The sequence below is a fragment of the Coregonus clupeaformis genome, chromosome 21 (genome assembly GCF_020615455.1).
Source record: "Coregonus clupeaformis isolate EN_2021a chromosome 21, ASM2061545v1, whole genome shotgun sequence".
In the NCBI taxonomy this organism is placed as follows: domain Eukaryota; kingdom Metazoa; phylum Chordata; class Actinopteri; order Salmoniformes; family Salmonidae; genus Coregonus; species Coregonus clupeaformis.
Genome location: NC_059212.1, coordinates 11,354,929 through 11,375,753, shown reverse-complemented (window position 1 = coordinate 11,375,753; position 20,825 = coordinate 11,354,929). Strand labels below are relative to the sequence as shown.

General features: G+C 41.1%; 1 protein-coding gene across 1 annotated transcript; it reads right to left on the bottom strand.

Moving 5' to 3' along the window:
• Nucleotides 1-16: 16 nt before the first annotated feature.
• Nucleotides 17-8,793, bottom strand: dnajc1 (DnaJ (Hsp40) homolog, subfamily C, member 1). Its single transcript, XM_041841540.2, has 12 exons — nucleotides 8,475-8,793; nucleotides 7,552-7,653; nucleotides 6,658-6,704; nucleotides 6,180-6,345; nucleotides 5,624-5,721; nucleotides 5,264-5,357; nucleotides 4,976-5,075; nucleotides 4,505-4,677; nucleotides 4,034-4,153; nucleotides 3,799-3,847; nucleotides 2,290-2,789; nucleotides 17-519 (listed from the first exon to the last, which is right to left on the bottom strand). Exons 1-12 carry the CDS (start codon nucleotides 8,628-8,630, stop codon nucleotides 451-453), a joined length of 1,674 nt encoding a protein of 557 aa, XP_041697474.2. The 5' UTR covers nucleotides 8,631-8,793; the 3' UTR covers nucleotides 17-450.
• Nucleotides 8,794-20,825: the final 12,032 nt, after the last annotated feature.

Genomic DNA, 20,825 nt, shown 5'->3' with positions numbered 1-20,825 from the left:
AGACATGTCATCCATGTAAATAAATAAAACAGTTTATTTCCTCATCTCAAACAAGTTATATTCAATACATGTGATTTCAAATGACAGAGCAAAGCAGAAGTCAAAACATATTGAAGTACAAAAAAAGTATTGACGTTTTTTGTTGGTGCTTTGAACCCTCCCTCACATGGTAGTTCAGAGAGGAGGCTGGATGGCATGCTTTGGGCGGAGCTAAGGCACATGACAGACATGAGAATATGGCCCTTTCCCCCTGCTCCTCTCCCTGTCCTGTTCACAGATCTGAAGAAACTGGACAGGTAAAAGCAATATGGCCCAACAATATGCGATGTGGATTTTTCACTATATTGCCTTCATCTAGCCAGGGCTTTCAGATCACATTGAAGGGGATAGAAGCTAGGAAAAGGGGCTAGGACCCAGAAAGTGATTTCAAGATGGCCGTCCTTGGCGGAGTCAGCTCTTGGCCTGCTTCCTTTTCAGCACCAGCTCAGCCAAAAGTTTGTAACGTATCATACACTCCTCCTGAAAAATAAGTAGGGGAAAAGGTTATAAGTCTGTCACCATCCAAAATGATTTAATGTTTACCATCTCAGCTATTCATGACAATTTAGGTTTGGTTCTTTCCATGTTATTCTACCTAACTACAGCTAACTTGCTGACACAAATTAAGTCATCAAAATTCGTCTCGAAATTAGACAAATAATACCACAGACAATATAGATTATATACAGTGCCTTTGGAAAGTATTCAGACCCCTTGACTTTTTCCACATTGTTACGTTACAGCCTTATTCTAAAATGGATTACATTTTTAAAAATCCTCAGCAATCTACACAAAATACCCCCATAATGACAAAGCGAAAACAGACCCTTTACTCAGTACTTTGTTGAAGCACCTTTGGCAGCGATTACATCCTTGAGTCTTCTTGGGTATGACGCTACAAGCTTGGCACACCTGTATTTGGGGAGGTTCTCCAATTATTTTCTGCAGATCTTCTCAAGCTCTGTCAGGTTGGATGGGGAGCGTCGCTGCACAGCTATTTTCAGGTCTCTCCAGAGATGTTAGATCGGGTTGAAGTCCGGCCTCTGGCTGGGCCACTCAAGGACATTGAGACTTATCCCGAAGCCACTCCTGCATTGTCTTGGCCGTGTGCTTAGGGTCATTGTCCTGTTGGAAGGTGACTTCACCCCAGTCTAAGGTCGCTCTGGAGCAGGTTTTCATCAAGGAACTCTCTGTACTTTGCTCCGTTCATCTTTTCCTCGATCCTGACTAGTCTCCCAGTCCCTGCCGCTGAAAAACATCCCCAGAGCATGCTGCCACCACCATGCTTCACTGTAGGGATGGTGCCAGGTTTCCTCCAGACGTGACGCTTGGCATTCAGGCCAAAGAGTTCAATCTTGGTTTCATCAGACCAGAGAATCTGAGAGACTTAAGTGAATTTTGACAAACTCCAAGCGTGCTGTCATGTGCCTTTTACTGAGGAGTGGCTTTTGTCTAGCTACTCTACCATAAAGGCCTGATTGGTGACTGCTGCAGAGATGGTTGTCCTTCTGGAAGGTTCTCCCATCTCCACAGAGGAACTCTGGAGCTCTGTCAGAGTGACCAGCAGGTTCTTGGTCACCTCCCTGACTAAGGCCCTTCTCCCCTGATTGCTCAGTTTGGCCAGGCAGCCAGCTCAAGGAAGAGTCTTGGTGGTTCCAAATGTCTTCCATTTAAGAATGATGAAGGCCACTGTGTTCTTGGGGACCTTCAAAGCTGCAGAAATTTTTTGGTACCCTTCCCCACAATCCTGTCTCAGAGCTCTACGGACAATTCCTTTGACCTCATGGCTTGGTTTTTGCTCTGACATGCACTGTCAACTGTGGGACCTTATATAGACAGGTGTGTGCCTTTCCAAATCATGTACAATCAATTTAATTTACAACAGGTGGACTCAAATCAAGTTGTAGAAACATCAAGGATGATCAATGGAAACAGGATGCACCTGAGCCCAATTTCGAGTCTCATAGCAAAGGGTCTAAATACTTATATAAATAAAGTATTTATGTTTTAGTTTTAATAAATTTGCTACAATTTCAAAAACACATTATGGGGTATTGTGTGTAGATTGAAGAGGATTTGTTTTTATTTTAGAACAAGGCTGTAATGTAACAAAATGTGTAAAAAGGGAAGGGGTCTGAATACTTTCCGAATGCACTGTAGATAAACTGTGTACACACGTGACTAAAACTGGGGTCGACCAAACGTTTTGATATACCCTGCAATGTTGCATTGTGGGGGACCATCTCTCACCTTGCTCTTCCCGGGCACCACCTTGGCAATCCTGTCCCAGCGTTCCGTGGTGCCTCGCGGGTACTGCTGCAGGGCCAGCTCCAGAAGCTTCTGCTGGTTCTGGGTCCAGACGTCGTCAGCCGCCGCAGTGGGCTTCTCCTTGGAGGGTTGTGGTACCGAGGAGGCGGGCGGACTCTGCTCCTCCTCGCTGTCCTCCTCGGCAGCAGCTGTGGGGTCGAAGTCCCTCTGTCTGCGCCCCTTGGCTTTGTCCTCGCCCCCCACCCCTCCACCCCCAGTCTTTTTGCCTCTCCTCCTGACACCTCCTGCTTGGATGCCCTCTCCTTCATCCCCTCCACTGCTGGGCTCCGTGCACTCTGCCGTGGCTGCTGCCGGAGGCTGGGGTTGCGGGTGTTCTCGCTGGGTCATGATGCTGTCGGGTACAGCTCCAGCCCCAGCTTTGGATCCCTTTCCTGAGAGTGCGGCGCTGCCCTGGGCCTTGAGCTCTGAGAGCTTCACCAGCCCTGCATCAGAGAGGTACAAGTTAAGATGAACACCTTATCTTTCCATGATAGACTAACCAGGTGAACGCTATGATCCTTATTGACGTCAGTTGTTAAATCCACTTCAATCAGTGTAGATGAAGGGGAGGAGACAGGTTAAAAAATGATTTTTAAGCCTGGAGACAATTGAGACATCAATTGTGTATGTGTACCATTTAGACAGTGAATAGGCAAGAAAAGACTTGAAGTGCCTTTGAACAGGTTATGATAGTAGGTGCCAGGCGCACCGGTTTGTGTCAAGAACTGCAACACTGCTGGGTTTTTCATGCTCAACGGTTTCCTGTGTGTATCAAGAATGGTCCACCACCCAAAGGACATCCAGCCAACTTGGCACAACTGTAGAAAGCATTGGAGTCAACATGGGCCAGCATCCCTGTGGAACGCTTTTGACACCTTGTAGAGTCCATGCCCCGACGAATTAAGGCTGTTCTGAGGAGGGGGGTGTAACTTAATATTAGGAAGGTGTTCTTAATGTTTTGTACACGTCGTGTAGATGATCTACAGATGGTCATCCTATCAACAAACTATCTGTTGATAAGCAACTGCTTGGAATGGTTAGGTTTAGAATAAAGGTTAGGATAAGGATTAAGGTTAGGGTTAGTTGAAATGTTGAGTTATTGAACATCTACAAACCATGTTATTCAATTCAAAATGGGGGGGGACAATGGTGCAGTTGTCAAAGATAGTCTGACTTAAAATTATTTGACACAGCACTTAAGTTTGAACTGGAATCGCTATATTCCAAAATGCATTAATAATATTAATCATCCTAGTCTTCTCATGGACATTAAACATGACATGCTGCTTCAGTATTGGGAGTAATATCATGGATGCAGCTGTATACATAGGCTATTCCATTATAGATGTTCATCTCTCATTAAAAACCTTGCATGATTGTAGAATAAATAAATAAAATTAACCATGATAATGTATATACTGTGAAAAATCCAGTAAAAAAAAACTGATTTACCTGATGTGTTGGTTTGACCGTCTTTAACTTGTTTGACTTTTGCAGTAACCTGCAAAGGATCACAATATTTAGCATATTTATTTGATGCTCTATGATGAGAGCAAGCTAGTAGTCTCCTTAATTTCCAAACACAAATGTTAATTTTGCCATATATTTGTCTAAGACTGACAAAACGTTCACATCCATCTGAGTTCAGAGTTTTCCCATGCACCACCCATTCCCAATGTAGACTGACATCTGTCACCGATCTTCCTAGTTCGTGTGCGATCTTCTCCCAGCGACCAGGTGTTCCCCCAGGGAACTTGGCCATACTCCTTGTCAGAAGAGTGATGTCCTCTTCTGACCACTCAGGTGCCTGAGGAAACGACAAACAAGACTAGATCATATAAATTCCAAATACGACCATTGTGGGTTATGGTGGTATAGGGCTGAAAAATTCCAGAAACTTTCCCAAAGTTCACATGTTTTTCAGCAATCCCTGTTGGAGGAAAAACCATTTTTATTGAACATTGTGCAATAATGACCATCCAAAATCTATTCCATTTCGCACGTTGCCTCATGCAATTTGCCATACTTGATCCTAGAACTAGAATATATTTGAGATATAAAACAACTTTATAATCAATTTTGGCTGAATTAAAAGAGCAGAGCTTTAGTAATGTTGTGGAACAAACCCTTTCACAGCGGGAAAATATTGCGGACCCACCTTTTTCTTCTGAGACTTCTTATCCTCTAGCCAGTCATCCATCTGGTCTTCGATCTCCTCAATGGACGTTCCCTGGTCGTATACTGGTGAGTACGCGCTGTCTGCGACCGTGAGCGAAGGCTCATAAACAGGGAACTCAAACTTCGGCTTCTTCACTTTGGGTCGTTTCTCTTCTGTGGAATGACAAGTGAGGAATGGGATAAGAGGAGCACATCTACAAAACTTGGCTGGGGAAAATGCAACTGATGTATCGTAGTTCCTGAATGATTTCAAGAAAACGATTTCGCTCTAGAAATCAAATGTAATTATTTCCTATTTCATTTGATCCATCTAACCTTTATTTTTCCAGGCAGGTTAATAAAAAAATTAAAAAAATCTTCCTTTTCAATAAAGACCAGGCGAAAGTGAACAATTAGTCACAATTCAGCAGAAATGGTCTACTGTTTGCAATAAAATACTACAAGTCCTTACTTATTGTTGTAGCTTCCTGTTCTGCCAGTACCATGGCTTCCGCTTCCTCTTTCTCTCTGATTTTCATCTCCTTATAATCTTCGTAATACTGTTTGGCGTCCTGTAACACAGACAAAATTGATGACAATTGTCACTGGGGATGTCTTATCAAATGGCATTATTTATTTTACATCAATAAAGGGATAGAAACTGTGCAAGGGAAGGGAATACTTTCACTAGGCACTGTATATTTCAGGTTAAAATCAACATCCAAAGGTGAAGCTAAGGGAAAGTAGTTAGGAGGACTACCTGGATGACATGGGGGAGGGACTTGACAGAGAGATACAGCCAAATGCTCAGCTTGAGTGGCAGGATATCCTGCCATTGAGGTTTGTCATGTGACCTGACAGGAAAAGGACATATTAAGAACTGTGACCATGTTTAAGTGTACATCCAACACACATGAATAGGATAAATGATCAACAAACAAAGGAGCAATATTCCAATGTGTTTCCCATGATATTTTCACTTGCTTTCCGCTGCTTCAAAAAGTTAGGCCTTCATTGGAGCGGCAAATGTTCCGTTCTCCCCTTCGACAGCCCACATTATTCATCAGTATGCTATTTACTTGTGGAATTAGGAATGTGTAGTGACAAAAGCTCAACTCACTTCTCCATTTTATCCTGTCCAACAGACCGTGATTCTTCAGCACTCTTGCTACTCATCTTTTTCTTTTTCTCCTTTTTCTTCTTGCTCAGAAGTTCATCCTAGTAAGAGAAGCACCATATGGGATCAAAGCAAGTTATTAGTAGCCTATGGGCTCCCCTTTGCGGACTCAAAAACACTGGTTTGTTTGCAGTCTCCTTGGTTGAAGGGAACCATTTTACTGCAAATCACTTAATTTATTCTATGGCAGATAAAGAGAAATAAGTTACATTTTGGACTATTTCAATTTGCATTGTTAATAGGACTAATTAGTTATGATAAAAACCTGCATATGCAGTGGCCGAAGCGAAGAAACCCTGTCCTAAAATTGCACCTGTGCATTTCTACTTTCCTACACAGAAAAAGGCTTTTCAACCCCACTTTTTCAGCCCAGCAATAACTGCCCCATGGGGGGGAAAAATAAGTTCATTGACTTGAATGAAAGCTGTGGAATGGATAACAGCTACCTTTGACAACAGCTAGGCAGTAAAGAACTAAGAGAAAGGTAATGTCCCCTCACCAGCTGCTTCTCCAGGTAGATGGACCAGATGACGGCGTAGTGGCACACGGTGAGGATGAGGAAGAGCAGGAAGCCCAGCTCCCCGTTGCTCATCTTCCTCACCCGTCTGTAGTAGAACACTGGCTGCCTCCAGTCCGGTAGCCCGTTGACCAGGACATCGTTATACCTGTGGTTGGGACGACCCAAAACGATAGGTGGTGATGAGTGGTTTGAGGATTTCCCCGATGGCACATTTTTGAGGTGCTTCACACTACCGTGCCGACCCAAACCATACATAGGAAATACGTACAAAAAGCGGACTCCGGGGAATAACATGGTGAGAAAATAGTATACGTAATAATTACAGAATACTGTAATGTTCTCTCAACAAAATTGTGTATGATAATGTGAATTTGACAGACTCCTCCCACTTTCAGAAGAAATAAGTGAGGTCAGTGAGGGGTGAAAGGCCAAAGCAGGAAGTAGTAGTAAAACTGACCTCTCTCTCCTCTCTTCATCTTTCAGTACTTCATAGATGGCCACCAACTATAGGAGAAAATATGATCAGTAAGGCAATAGACAAATTGCAATCAATACTTCAACTAATCAATTAGTTGAAGACTGCAGTGTATGAAAATGACTATACCTCACTAACTACTTTTACTGCCATGAAACACTACATATAAAGTGTTTCACTTAAACGTTACCTTTTCTAATTGCTGCTAGAATTTTTCTTTAAGGTGTCCATAGCTTACTTGTAAGATGGAGATCTAACAAGTTAAAGTTGGGCTTAAAAAACCCTAGCGGATTAAACTGCACTCCATGGTGAAGGAAGTTTCTGATGACTACACCAATGGAGTCGAACGGTGGCTTTGTGATATCTAGCTCTGACTACATCGATTCGCCCAAGGTCAATACTTCAAAATATGTAAATTATGAAACGCCTACCTTGTACCCATGTTTGTCTTCTGTAGTTGCGTGCCTTTGTTTGCTGTAATCCATACTTCTTCAGTAATCATTAATCAAATACAACCACCGACTGTTTCATTGTTGAGATTCAATTGGCACATGTGCCGAGTTGCCATCTTAGAGCAACAGCAATGAGTAAACAGTCAGTGGTTGTATTTGATTAACTTTTATTGAAAAATTATGGATTTCAACAAAGAAAGGACAACCATAGGTACAAGGTAGGCATTTAATATTTTACATTTTTTGAAGTATTGACCTTGGGGCGAATCGATGTAGTTGGAGCTAGATTCCACAAAGCCTGGTCTCTGCTCCACTCCATTGGTGGAGTCTTCAGAAACGTCCTTCACCATGGAGTGGAGTTTAGTCCGCAAATAAAAAACATGGAGGAGTAGGGAGTGTGAACATGGTGAGTGAGCAGGCTGACCTGTCGGAATTGGGTTTCAGCGTTTTCATCTTTGTTCTTGTCGGGATGCAGAGTGAGCGACAGCCTGCGATAGGCCTTTCTGATGTCCACTGACGAGGCATCCTGGAGTCAGGAGAGATAGAAATGAACAGTAAAACTACACATGTACATGACACCTTTCAGAGGGTATTGTGTGGTGATATATCACACAATCACTGGTTTATGGCAATAAATCAGTATGTATGCTCTCATTCTGCCTCCAATGTGGTGACTTGACAACCCCCACAGTAACCGGGCCTAAGCTTCCCAAATTCTATCCAGTGGACAATAACCACCCCCAGAGCTAACGGCTTCCCACAAGGACATGGCACTCTGATGGGTCTGACTGGAGCATTGCAGGATGTCCATATGGTGGCCAACCCTCTGACTGGAGAGATGTTGGGCATGCAGACTTTTGTTCCAGCCCTGCTACAACACACCTCTTTCAGCTAATCAAGGTGCTGATGCGCAGCTGAAACGGAGTAGTAGAATCGGATGTGTTCGAGTAGGGCTGGAGCAAAAACGTGCTCCAGCCCTGCACACTTTAGCTGAAGCAACATCGTTCCTGCAAGTGTTCCTTGCAAGATGAAGAACTAACGATATTTACCTATCTTTAATCAGTACCTCACTTGAGTGGAGGGAGGAATGGACAACTGAAGCTGTGAAAATAAACAGTGAGGGGAGCAACCTGACACGTCATGGTTTGCTCGTCTCCCGGTACACGTAACTAGTAAACGTTAGCTAGCTGTTAGCAAAAAAAACTACAGCAGGCCTCGACATCGAAACAGATCCGTGAATGTGGCATTGGCAAGCCAGCTAGCTAACGTTACCTATTTAGCCCTTTGGCGAAGCCAAAAATGTTTACAGGTTACAAAATAACTAATTTAACTATGACTTTACGTTACCTGTTCAACAGATAGGAATTCGTAAAAGTTTTGTTGAATTTCCTCCACCAGATCGTACAGCTCAAGGTCTGAATCCCAGGCATGAGAGGGACTTGGGTATGCAATAAGAATACTGACGGCAAGAATAAACGAGAGGCCCCATGAAGCTGAGGTCATTATGAGGCTTTGGCAATGTTCGCGGTAATATTGCACCACGAAATATAAAAATAAATTAAAAAAAACCTGCTGTAATATAGCTAACGTGTCTAGCTACTACCCTTACAACAGGCTGCTGCATATGCAAAAAATTTGCAACGAGTTGCTAAATTTCCCACAATCCTCTGTTATTGACCATTTCCGGTTTCCTTCTTCTATGGTATTATGGCGATCCGCAAACATTCGTTAGAGGTCCATGCCGCTCCGTACTGTGTGGGCTGTGTCCGCCTACGGTTCTGGAGTGTGAATTTATTACACTAACCACGTTTCCATCCAACCATTTCATACGGATGAATTACCTGACGCATGAAAAAGTCACGACCGGTTTGATGGAAATCATTTTATAAATGGCGACAGACAATTTGTTCGTTCGACATGGTGGGATCTTTTTGTGTCGGTCAAATTCATTATGCAAGAAATGGCGGTGGAAACGTCTTAATTCGGAAATATTGATGGAATAACCATCATATCGAAGTAAACTTGGAATCACGCGATATGTTGTGTGGTCCTCCCACTATGACTCTGGAAAGCATACAGTTTATTAGGCTACAGATTAAATAAATGATGATGAACTTCACAGGTTGGTGAATGTGCAAGGTGATGAGCTTGACGCTCCTTTCCAATAAATATCGATGTTCTTATTCTGGTGACATGATGATTAATGCTTGGCTGCCGTTTGACAAATACAAATAATATCGCTCTTATCCATAATAATATCATAATGTAGGTAGCCTACCCGAACTGTATCTGCTGGCTGTTGGCTAGCGCGCATGTGCCAAGACCAGAGTGGGCACATTTGCTATAAAACACGACAGTGTTTGTCACAAAACCATCAGTAGAGTTGAAAATGGAATGGAAACCCATTTAACTTGTATTTAATGGTAAGATTATTTTTATGTGCACTATGTTAAGCACAAACTGTTATCCGCAAAAAGTCAGATTTGTTAATATTCGCATGAAAATCTGTAGCAAATTGGATGGAAAACTAGCTACTGTGACAGAAAACAGAAGGGAAAAAGGACGTGGAAAGTGAAGGAAAATTGCCCTATACCAACTAATCCTACACCAGCGTTTCCCAAACTCAGTTACCACTACACAGCTGATTCAAAGAATGAACTCATCATCAAGTTTTGATTATTTGAATGTAGTGCTAGGGCAAAAAACAAAATGTGCACCCCTCGGGGTCCCCAGGACCGAGTCTGGGAAACGCTGCCCATTACACCCATTAAAACCTCACCACTAGTCCACTACTTGGCCCTGTCTGATCCTACACCAGGCCGGAATCCTGGGAGGGCTGGACACTATCATTCAACACAACTTGTAACTCTTCTGCAGTAAAATATCATACAACCAAGTACTTCTCTGCAGCTGCCACCACAACATCTATTTCCTGTGATTTACATTCAATTTCTACGTTACAGTTGATAACCATGGCTATGAACGCTAAGAAGCCAATCTTACTGAAGCACGTTATTCCTATCACTCTCTATTGACTCCCTCGGCCTACTCACAGGGAGCCTCTTAGGGTCCCTCGCTCTGGACCCATCTTCCTGTACTCTGTCTTCACTGCCTCAGCCGACACCTTTTGTACTACTCTGACCCTGGCAACCTCAATCTGCATTTCTCTGACCGGACACTTCTGATCTCCAGCACCATGGGTACCCCTACAATTAACACACACAGCTTTTTCCACCAATACTACACATTCCTTTGTCTCATGTCCTCCTGCACACTTCTCACATCTAGGAATCTCCCTCCTACACACTACTGCAACATGACCATAAGCTTGGCACCTAAAACACCGTATTGGGTTCCGGACAAAAGCTCTCACGGGATAACTGACACATCCTAACTTTACTTTGTCGGGTAAAGACTCTGCATCAAAACTCAGCAGGACAGACAGTGTCTTCTCTGTTTCAACATGCTCCCAGTTGTCAGAATTCTTGTCCCGAGGCGTGTGGTGCAGAGCACCCGCTACCTCTGGATGGCCGAAACACAAAAAATCATCACGAGTACACTTCGAGTTACTTTCACCGATTCAACAGTCTCCAACCTCTTCTCCACCCAGCCTGACACCACATATGGATAAGCCAGAAGGCAAGGATCCATTCTTTCCAAAAATCTCACTCCCACTGGGCCAGAATCATCTTTGTCGTCATCGGGTGCCATCGTCCTCACGTCCATCCACCTCCCATAGGCTTCCACTCCGGAAACCGTCATCCTCCACTCTACACGTTCCAATTCTGTTACCTGTCAGTGTGCGTCAACTTTGTTTGCACACACATCCTGTGTGCTTCCACCTGCACTTTGATTCTGCAACTTTGTTTTGACAGAGAATTACTGCTTTATCAACAAGCTCCTCCTCCGGTTTCCATACACATCACACCGGTTTGTAGAGGTTTGTAGCCTTCAAAATTAAAGTGCCAATTGATGGGCATGATATCTCTCCGATTTCAATCCAGCTTGTCCCTGATTTGAACCTAGTGAAATTCTATTTTGTTGATTAGATGTTTATTCCGTACATTAACAGGCTATTTTCTCCTTAACCATATGGTCTATCCACTACAAACTCACGGCCAACATTGGACACAGATATAAAGAATCTGAACAAATATCGATTTTTAAAAAGTAGCCTCATAATTCAAGTAGGTATAGATTCACAAAGTTTCCATACATTTCCGAAAGTATGTGTTAGTTACCAGTTTCTGAACTTTGCTAAATTACCAGGAATGTTGCAACCCTAGAGAAAAGCATATAAGACACTTCAACAATCACATTTTTGGAATGTGAACTTCTGTGATTCTGTCATAGTGATCTTGATGGCTTTTGGAAAACAGAGGGACATTTAATGGCAATTTTAATGGAAACATTTTTATTTGTATCTCCCCAAGATATCCACTTTGGAGTAAACCATGAGTAGGTTGTTAAGAAGGGACCATGTTGAAACATTTGGGCAGTTCACTATTGCTACAAAGCAACACAAATAAATAAATAAAGTACCCCAACATTCATATCATTTTTAGATTTTAGATTGTATGTCCTAAGCCCCACCAATCAAAAGGCCGGTTGAGCGTGATGGTTTTCAATTGTCATCTTCTGGGACTAACGTATTTTACTCAAAAGGCATTGTTAAGTGTAGGCCTACTTCTTACTATTGTGAACATTCCTTATGGTGACTGGGAAATTTGTGCAATTTTAGGACCTGTGCAGTGTTATAGCATTTTCCACACACTGGGCACGTGTATGATTCCTCCCCTGTGTGAACCCTCATATGTGATGTTAGGTTTTCCTTCCAGCTGAAGCATTTCTCACATTCTTTGCACTAGTACGATTTCTCCCCTGTGTGAATCCTCATATAGTTATTCAGGTGTCCTTTATGAATGAAGCATTTCCCATATTCTTTGCATTGATATCGTTTCTTCTTATGCATTTTCAGATTAGAATACGTGTGAATCACCATATATGTCTGTCCAGGTTATGCTTACTGGGAAAACAGTTTGTACATTCTTTGCACTGATACAATTTCTTCCTTGTGTTTCTCTTCATATGTGTATTCAGGTGTCCCCTATGGATGAAGCATTTTCCACATTCTTTGCATTGATATCGCCTCTCCCCTGTGTGAACCATCATTTGTTGTTTCAGATGAGACTCAAAGGAGAAGTGTTTACTACCAACATTACAATAATATATTTCTGTAGTGTGACTTTGCAGGTGATCGATCATATGTTCTGTGGTCTTAAAATCTTCTCCGCACTTCTCACACAAAAGTCTTTCTACGCACCTGGTATGGGAGCTTTTTCCTTTTTTTTGTCCATGCCTTTGATTTCTGTAGTGTAGATGCTAGCAGTAGTTCTCCACTTTCCACCCCATTGTAATTGGTTTCACTCTGAACTGCAGAACAGCACAGATCTACTGCAGATAGGGGATGAGAGTCATTGGTTTGTTATGTTTTTTATTTATTATAAAAAATATATATATATTTTTTTTATTGTTTATTTTTAGGGGGTAGATCAGCTTTAATATTGCAGTTAGATTGTAACTTCCATCAATGTAATTGTCTGCATCATTTCCAATCCCCCATATGTTTTTTCTTCTCGCAAATATATATATATATACAGTGGGGAGAACAAGTATTTTATACACTGCCGATTTTGCAGGTTTTCCTACTTACAAAGCATGTAAAGGTCTGTAATTTTTATCATAGGTACACTTCAACTGTGAGAGACGGAATCTAAAAAAAAATCCTGAAAATCATATTGTATGATTTTTAAGTAATTAATTTGCCTTTTATTGCATGACATAAGTATTTGATAGATCAGAAAAGCAGAACTTAATATTTGGTACAGAAACCTTTGTTTGCAATTACAGAGATGATATGTTTCCTGTAGGTCTTGACCAGGTTTGCACACACTGCAGCAGGGATTTTGGCCCACTCCTCCATACAGACCTTCTCCAGATCCTTCAGGTTTCGGGGCTGTCGCTGGGCAATACGGACTTTCAGCTCCCTCCAAAGTTTTCTATTGGGTTCAGGTCTGGAGACTGGCTAGGCCACTCCAGGACCTTGAGATGCTTCTTACGGAGCCACTCCTTAGTTGCCCTGGCTGTGTGTTTCGGGTCGTTGTCATGCTTGAAGACCCAACCACGACCCATCTTCAATGCTCTTACTGAGGGAAGGAGGTTGTTGGCCAAGATCTCGCGATACAACATGGCCCCATCCATCCTCCCCTCAATACGGTGCAGTCGTCCTGTCCCTTTTGCAGAAAAGCATCTCCAAATAATGATTTTTCCACCTCCATGCTTCACGGTTGGGATGGTGTTCTTGGGGTTGTACTCATCCTTCTTCTTCCTCCAAACACGGCGAGTGGAGTTTAGACCAAAAAGCTCTATTTTTGTCTCATCAGACCACATGACCTTCTCCCATTCCTCCTCTGGATCATCCAGATGGTCATTGGCAAACTTCAGACGGGCCTGGACATGCGCTGGCTTGAGCAGGGGGACCTTGCGTGTGCAGCAGGATTTTAATCCATGATGGTGTAGTGTGTTACTAATGGTTTTCTTTGAGACTGTGGTCCCAGCTCTCTTCAGGTCATTGACCAGGTCCTGCCATGTAGTTCTGGGCTGATCCCTCACCTTCCTCATGATCATTGATGCCCCACGAGGTGAGATCTTGCATGGAGCCCCAGACCGAGGGTGATTGACCGTCATCTTGAACTTCATCCATTTTCTAATAATTGCGCCAACAGTTGTTGCCTTCTCACCAAGCTGCTTGCCTATTGTCCTGTAGCCCATCCCAGCCTTGTGCAGGTCTACAATTGTATCCCTGATGTCCTTACACAGCTCTCTGGTCTTGGCCATTGTGGAGAGGTTGGAGTCTGTTTGATTGAGTGTGTGGACAGGTGTCTTTTATACAGGTAACGAGTTCAAACAGGTGCAGTTAATACAGGTACTGAGTGGAGAACAGGAGGGCTTCTTAAAGAAAAACTAACAGGTCTGTGAGAGCCGGAATTCTTACTGGTTGGTAGGTGATCAAATAATTATGTCATGCAATAAAATGCAAATGAATTACTTAAAAATCAAACAATGTGATTTTCTGGATTTTTGTTTTAGATTCTGTCTCTCACAGTTGAAGTGTACCTATGATAAAAATTACAGACCTCTACATGCTTTGTAAGTAGGAAAACCTGCAAAATCGGCAGTGTATCAAATACTTGTTCTCCTCACTGTATATACATATAAAGTTGAAGTCGGAAGTTGACATACACCTTAGCCAAACACATTTAAACTCAGTTTTTCACAATTCCTGACATTTAATCCTAGTAGAAATTCCCTGTCTTAGGTCAGTTAGGATCACCACTTTATTTTAAGAATGTGAAATGTCAGAATAATAGTAGAGATAATGATTTATTTAAGCTTTTATGTCTTTCATCCCACTCCCAGTGGGTCAGAAGTTTACGTACACTCAATTAGTATTTGGTAGCATTGCCTTTGAATTGTTTAACTTAGGTCAAACGTTCCGGATAGCCTTCCACAAGCTTCCCACAATAAGTTGGGTGAATTTTGGCGCATTTCTCCTGACAGAGCTGGTGTAACTGAGTCAGGTTTGTTGGCCTCCTTGCTCGCACACGCTTTTTCAGTTCTGCCCACAAATGTTCTATAGGATTGAGGTCAGGGCTTTGTGATGGCCACTCCAATACCTTGACTTTGTTGTCCTTAAGCTATTTTGGCACAGCTTTGGAAGTATGCTTGTGGTCATTGTCCATTTGGAAGACCCATTTGCGACCAAGCTTTAACTTCCTGACTGATGTCTTCAGATGTTGCTTCAATATATCCACATAATTTTCCTTTCTCATGATGCCATCTATTTTGTGAAGTGCACCAGTCCCTCCTGCAGCAAAGCACTCCCGCAGCATGATGCTGCCACCCCCGTGCTTCACGGTTGGGATTGTGTTCTTCGGCTTGCAAGCCCACCCCTTTTCCTCCAAACATAACGATGGTCATTATGGCCAAACAGTTCTATTTTTGTTTCATCAGCCCAGAGGACATTTCTCCAAAAAGTATGATCTTCGTCCCCATGTGCAGTTGCAAACCGTAGTCTGGCTTTTTTTATGGCGGTTTTGGAGCAGTGGCTTCTTCCTTGCTGAGCGGCCTTTCAGGTTATGTCGATATAGGACTCGTTTTACTGTGGATATAGATACTTTTGTACCTGTTTCCTCCAGCATCTTCACAAGGTCCTTTGCTGTTGTTCTGGGATTGATTTGCACTATTCGCACCAAAGTATGTTCATCTCTAGGAGACAGAATGCGTCTCCTTCCTGAGCGGTATGACGGCTGCGTGGTCCCATGGTGTTTATACTTGCGTACTATTGCTTGTACAGATGAACGTGGTACATTCAGGCGTTTGGAAATTGCTCAAAAGGATGAACCAGACTTGTGGAGGTCTACAATTATCTTTCTGAGGTCTTGGCTGATGTCTTTTGATTTTCCCATGATGTCAAGCAAAGAAGAACTGAGGTTGGAGGTAGGCCTTGACATACATCCACAGGTACACCTCCAATTGACTCAAATTATGTCAATTAGCCTATCAGAAGCTTCTAAAGCCATGACATCATTTTCTGGAATTTTCCAAGCTGTTTAAAGGCACAGTCAACTTAGTGTATGTAAACTTCTGACCAACTGGAATTGTGATACAGTGAATTATAAGTGAAATAATCTGTCTGTAAACAATTGTTGGAAAAATGACTTGTGTCATGCACAAAGTAGATGTCCTAACCGACTTGCCAAAACGATAGTTTGTTAACAAGAAATTTGTAGAGTGGTTGAAAAACGAGTTTTAATGACTCCAACCTAAGTGTATGTAAACTTCCGACTTCAACTGTACGTACATACATACATATATACACATACATATACATATATTTAAAATAATATATTTCCCTTTATTACTTTCCAACCCCACCACCCCTTCCCTAATTGGAGTAAACTAGTGAACAACAATGCTTAGGCCTCTACTTCCAGCTTATACATACTATATAAATGTTATGGACACAGTCAATTTTACAATAATTCTATTTAGTTTGTTTTTACTCCTGAACTTCCTCTACCCTCAACCTCTCCGATCCTTTTCATGATGTCCATCCGGTTTGCTTCTATATGCCATATCTTTCTAACTGTGCTCTTTCACCAAAGCTCTCAACCTATAACCTATATACTTATTATGGACACAGTATGCTTACATTATTAGTTATCTTGTTGTTATTAGTTGTTGTTAGTTGTTATTAGTCCCATCCTTTAACTCCATTCAACACCACCCATCTATCTTTTAACACTATCCATATAGGATTTCTATTTGCCATATATTTTTCAACTGTACTGTGATGCTTTACAAAAGTTCTGAACCTTTCTATTCTCATTGTTTCTACAGATTGTAAATTGAAAATAAACATTTTTGCTAGAAGTATTATTATATTATTGATCGATTGACTATGACTTTTCAGATCACCCAGTAATGGTATCTGCAGGGTTAGCTCCAGGTAAATATTGCAATCCTTTAGCCATTCCTGGACCTGTGTCCAAAAACAAGCTACAAATGGACAGTACCAAAACAAATTATCTAATGATTCTGTCTCTTCGCAGCAAAATCTGCAGAGCTGGGAAGGTTGTATCCCCCATATAAATAACATTCTATTGGTAGCAAGAATTTGATAAAATAATTTAAATTGAAAAATTCTAAGTTTTGAATCCGGCGTCGTTTTGTGTATCAGTTCATAAACACTATGCCATGGGATCGGTATGTCAAAAATCTCTTCCCAACTATTTTGCAATCTATATGGGACGGCTGTCAATCCTTTGGTCCTTAAATGAAACTGGTATACTTTTTTATTTATCACAGTTTTCTTTAACCAATTATGTTCTTTAATGCAAGGCCTACAGACAAGTTCCTTACTTTTTCCCCCTTCCACTTTCCTCTTCCATTTTTGCCGTAATGCTGCAATTATTTTGATTGTAATTTTGGGTAGAGCAGACATTTCCATATGTTTTTGTTAGCTGCATGTGCGACATAACTCCACCAGTCCTACCGATGATATCATTTACAAAGATTATACATTTTTTAAACATGTTGTCAAAAAAAAGAAGTTTTTTTTATCAATTAGTATATTTGAGTTTAACCACAATATTTGTTGTATTATTTGTTCTGTCGTTTCTGGAGGATTAAATTGAAATTTCAACCAACTTTCTATGGCTTGTTTTAGAAATAGTGATATTTGGGAGATTATTTCCTTTTCAAATAACTGAAAGTGAGAGGTTGTAATCTGAATAAAGGGAAAAGGGCCATTCTTGAACATGGGGTGAGACAATCTTACTAATTTGCTAGAGAACCAGTTCAGATTTAAGTATAACGTTTGTATGACTGAAGCTTTTAGTGATAGGTCTAATGCTTTAATATTTAATCATTTCTGTCCTCCGAATTCATATTCATTATATAAATAGGCTCGTTTATTTTTGTCTGGTTTGCCGTTCCAAATAAAATTTAATATAAAAAAAAACTGTTCTCTAGGCGTAGGCAAGACCATAAGCAAATAGGTAAACTGAGATAATACTAAAGAGTTAATCAGGGTGATTTTTCCACAAATTGACAGGTATTTACCTTTCCATGGTAGCAAGATCTTATCTATTTTTGCTAACTTTCTATTAAAATGTATTGGAGTGAGATCATTTATTTCATTTGGAATATATGTTCCGAGTATATCCACATCACCATCAGACCATTTAATTGGTAAACTACTTGGTAATGTAAAAACTGTATTTTTCAGTGATCCAATACGTAATATAGTACATTTATCATAATTTGGTTGTAATCCAGAGAGGTTAGAAAATGTCTCTAGATCCTCTATGAGGCTGTGGAGGGATTCAAGTTGTGGATTTAAAAGAAAACATGAATCATCAGCGTACAATGACACCTTTGTTTTTAAGCCCTGGATTTCTAATCCCTTGATATTATTGTTGGATCTGATTTTAATAGCTAACATCTCGATGGCCATAATAAATAGATATGCCGATAGTGGACAACCTTGTTTCACTCCTCTTGACAGTTTAAAACTTTCTGAGAAATAGCCATGATTTACTATTTTACACCTAGGGTTACTATACATGATTGTAACCCATTTTATAAGAGATTCTCCAAAATTTAAATGCTCCAGGCATTTATATATAAACCCCAGTCGTACTTTATCAAATGCCTTTTCGAAGTATGGTTTGTTATGTTACTCCATAGCCCTGTCAGCTGCTCTTTCCCCTTACTGATCCTGAACTCCTCATGTTCCTCTTTAATCTGTGTGGGCTCTGGGTCTTCCTGCCTCAGACTAAGGCTCCATTACTGCTCACAGTGCTCCTGCTCAGGGGGAACATCCTCTTTAGATACAGGGAGAGTGAGTTGCTGGGGTTTTGAAAGGAAAACAAACAGGAAATATTGCTAGTATATCTTCAGATATATTTGACATATTTGAATGAAAAAAAAAGTGTATCATACAGTTCCCTATGCCCTGCAAAGCTAGTTCAACCAGAAAATACCTACTGCTAGTGCACTGTCTGCAGCTAGCTGTAAGATTCAACAGAACTAGCTAGCTAATGGACTAGTAGCCCATTCATTGACACTAACTATTTAGTATTTTGGTATTTTATTAGGATCCCCATTAGCTGTTGTGAAAGCAGCTGCTACTCTTCCTGGGGTCCACACAAAACATGAAACATTACACAATACAGAACATTAATAGACAAGACCAGCTCAAGGACAGAACTACTGTACATACATTTAAAAAAGGAACACGCAGCTTACATATAAATACATACACACAAACTATCTAGGTTAAATACGGGAGAGGCCTTGTGCCATAAGGTGTTGCTTTACATGTTTTTTTCAACCAGGTTTGCTGTTCATTTCAGCAATATGAGAGGGAATGGAGTTCCATGCAATAATGGCTCTATATAATACTGTACACTTTCTTTAATTTGTTCTGGATTTGGGGACTGTGAAAAGACCCCTGCTGGCATGTCTGGTGGGGTCAATGTGTGTGTCAGAGCTGTGTGTAAGTTGACTATGCAAACCATTTGGAATTTTCAACACATTAATGTTTCTTATAAAAAGAAGAAGTGATGTAGTCAGTCTGTCCTCAACTCTTAGCCAAGAGAGACTGGCATGCATAGTATTAATATTAGCCCTCTGATTACAATAAAGAGCAAGAGGTGTCACTCTGTTCTGTGCCAGCTGCAGCTTAACTAGGTCTTTCCTTGCAGCATTCGACCACACGACTGGACAATAATCATGATAAGACAAAACTAGAGCCTACTTTTTGGAGTGTGGTGTCAAAAAAGCAGAGCATCTCTTTATTACGGACAGACCTCTCCCCATCTTTACAACCACAGAATCTATATGTTTTGACCATGACAGTTTACAATCTAAGGTAACACCAAGTAATTTAGTCTCCTCAACTTGTTCAACAGCCACACCATTCATTACCAGATTCAGCTGAGGTCTTAGGAAATGATTTGTACCAAATATAATGCTCTTAGTTTTAGAGATGTTCAGGACCAGTTTATTACTGGCGACCCATTCCAAAACAGACTACAACTCTTTGTTAAGGGTTTAAGTGACTCCATTAGCTGTGGTTGCTGATGCGTATATGGTTGAATCATCAGCATACATGGACACACATGCTTTGTTTAATGCCAATGGCAGGCAGGTCATTGGTAAAAATAGAAAAGAGTAAAGGGCCTAGAGAGCTGCCCTGCGGTACACCACACTTTACATGTTTGACATTAGAGAAGCTTCCATGAAAGAAAAACCTCTGAGTTCTATTAGATAGATAGCTCTGAATCCACAATATGGCAGAGGTTGAAAGGCCATAACACATACGTTTTCTCAACAACAGGTTATGGTCAATAATGTCAAAGGTTGCACTGAAATCTAACAGTACAGTTCCCATAATCTTCTTATTATCATTTTCTTTCAACCAATCATCAGTCATTTGTGTCAGTGCGGTACATGTTGAGTAGTGCCCTTCTCAATAAGCATGCTGAAAGTCTGTTGTTAATTTGTTTACAGAGAAATAGCATTGTATTTGTTCAAACACAATTTTTTCCCCAACAGTTTGCTGAGAGCTGGCAGCAAGCTGATAGGTCTGCTGTTAGAACCAGTAAAGGCCACTTTACCACTGGGTAGCGAAATGACTTTGGCTTCCCTCCAGGCCTGAGGACAAATACTTTCCTCTAGGCTCAGATTAAAGATATGACAGATAGGAGTGGCTATAGAGTTAGCTACCATCCTCAGTAGCTTTCCATCTAAGTTGTCAATGCCAGGAGGTTTGTCATTATTGATCATAACAATTTTTTTTCCAACTTTCCAACATTTTAACTTGCAATGCTTTTCTTTCATTATTAGTTTTTTATGCATGAGTACGATGGCTCACTGTTCGCTGTTGGCATTTCCTGCGTAAATTTGCCCACATGCCAATTAAGTAATCATAAAAATAATTGGCAACATCAAATGGTTTTGTGCTGAATAAACCATCTGATTCGATGAAAGATGGCGTTGAATTTGTCATTCTGCCCATAATTTCATTTAAAGTACTCCAAAATGTCTTTATATCATTGATCTTGGCTT

Coding starts and splice junctions, on each gene's coding strand:
- dnajc1 (XM_041841540.2), bottom strand. CDS start 8,630: ATGACCTCAGCTTCATGGGGCCTCTCGTTTATTCTTGCCGTCAGTATT. Junction 3,848..4,033: donor TAGGAAGATCGGTGACAGAT/GTCAGTCTACAT, acceptor GATCCTTTGCAG/GTTACTGCAAAAGTCAAACA. Junction 2,790..3,798: donor CGGTCAAACCAACACATCAG/GTAAATCAGTTT, acceptor TCTCTGATGCAG/GGCTGGTGAAGCTCTCAGAG.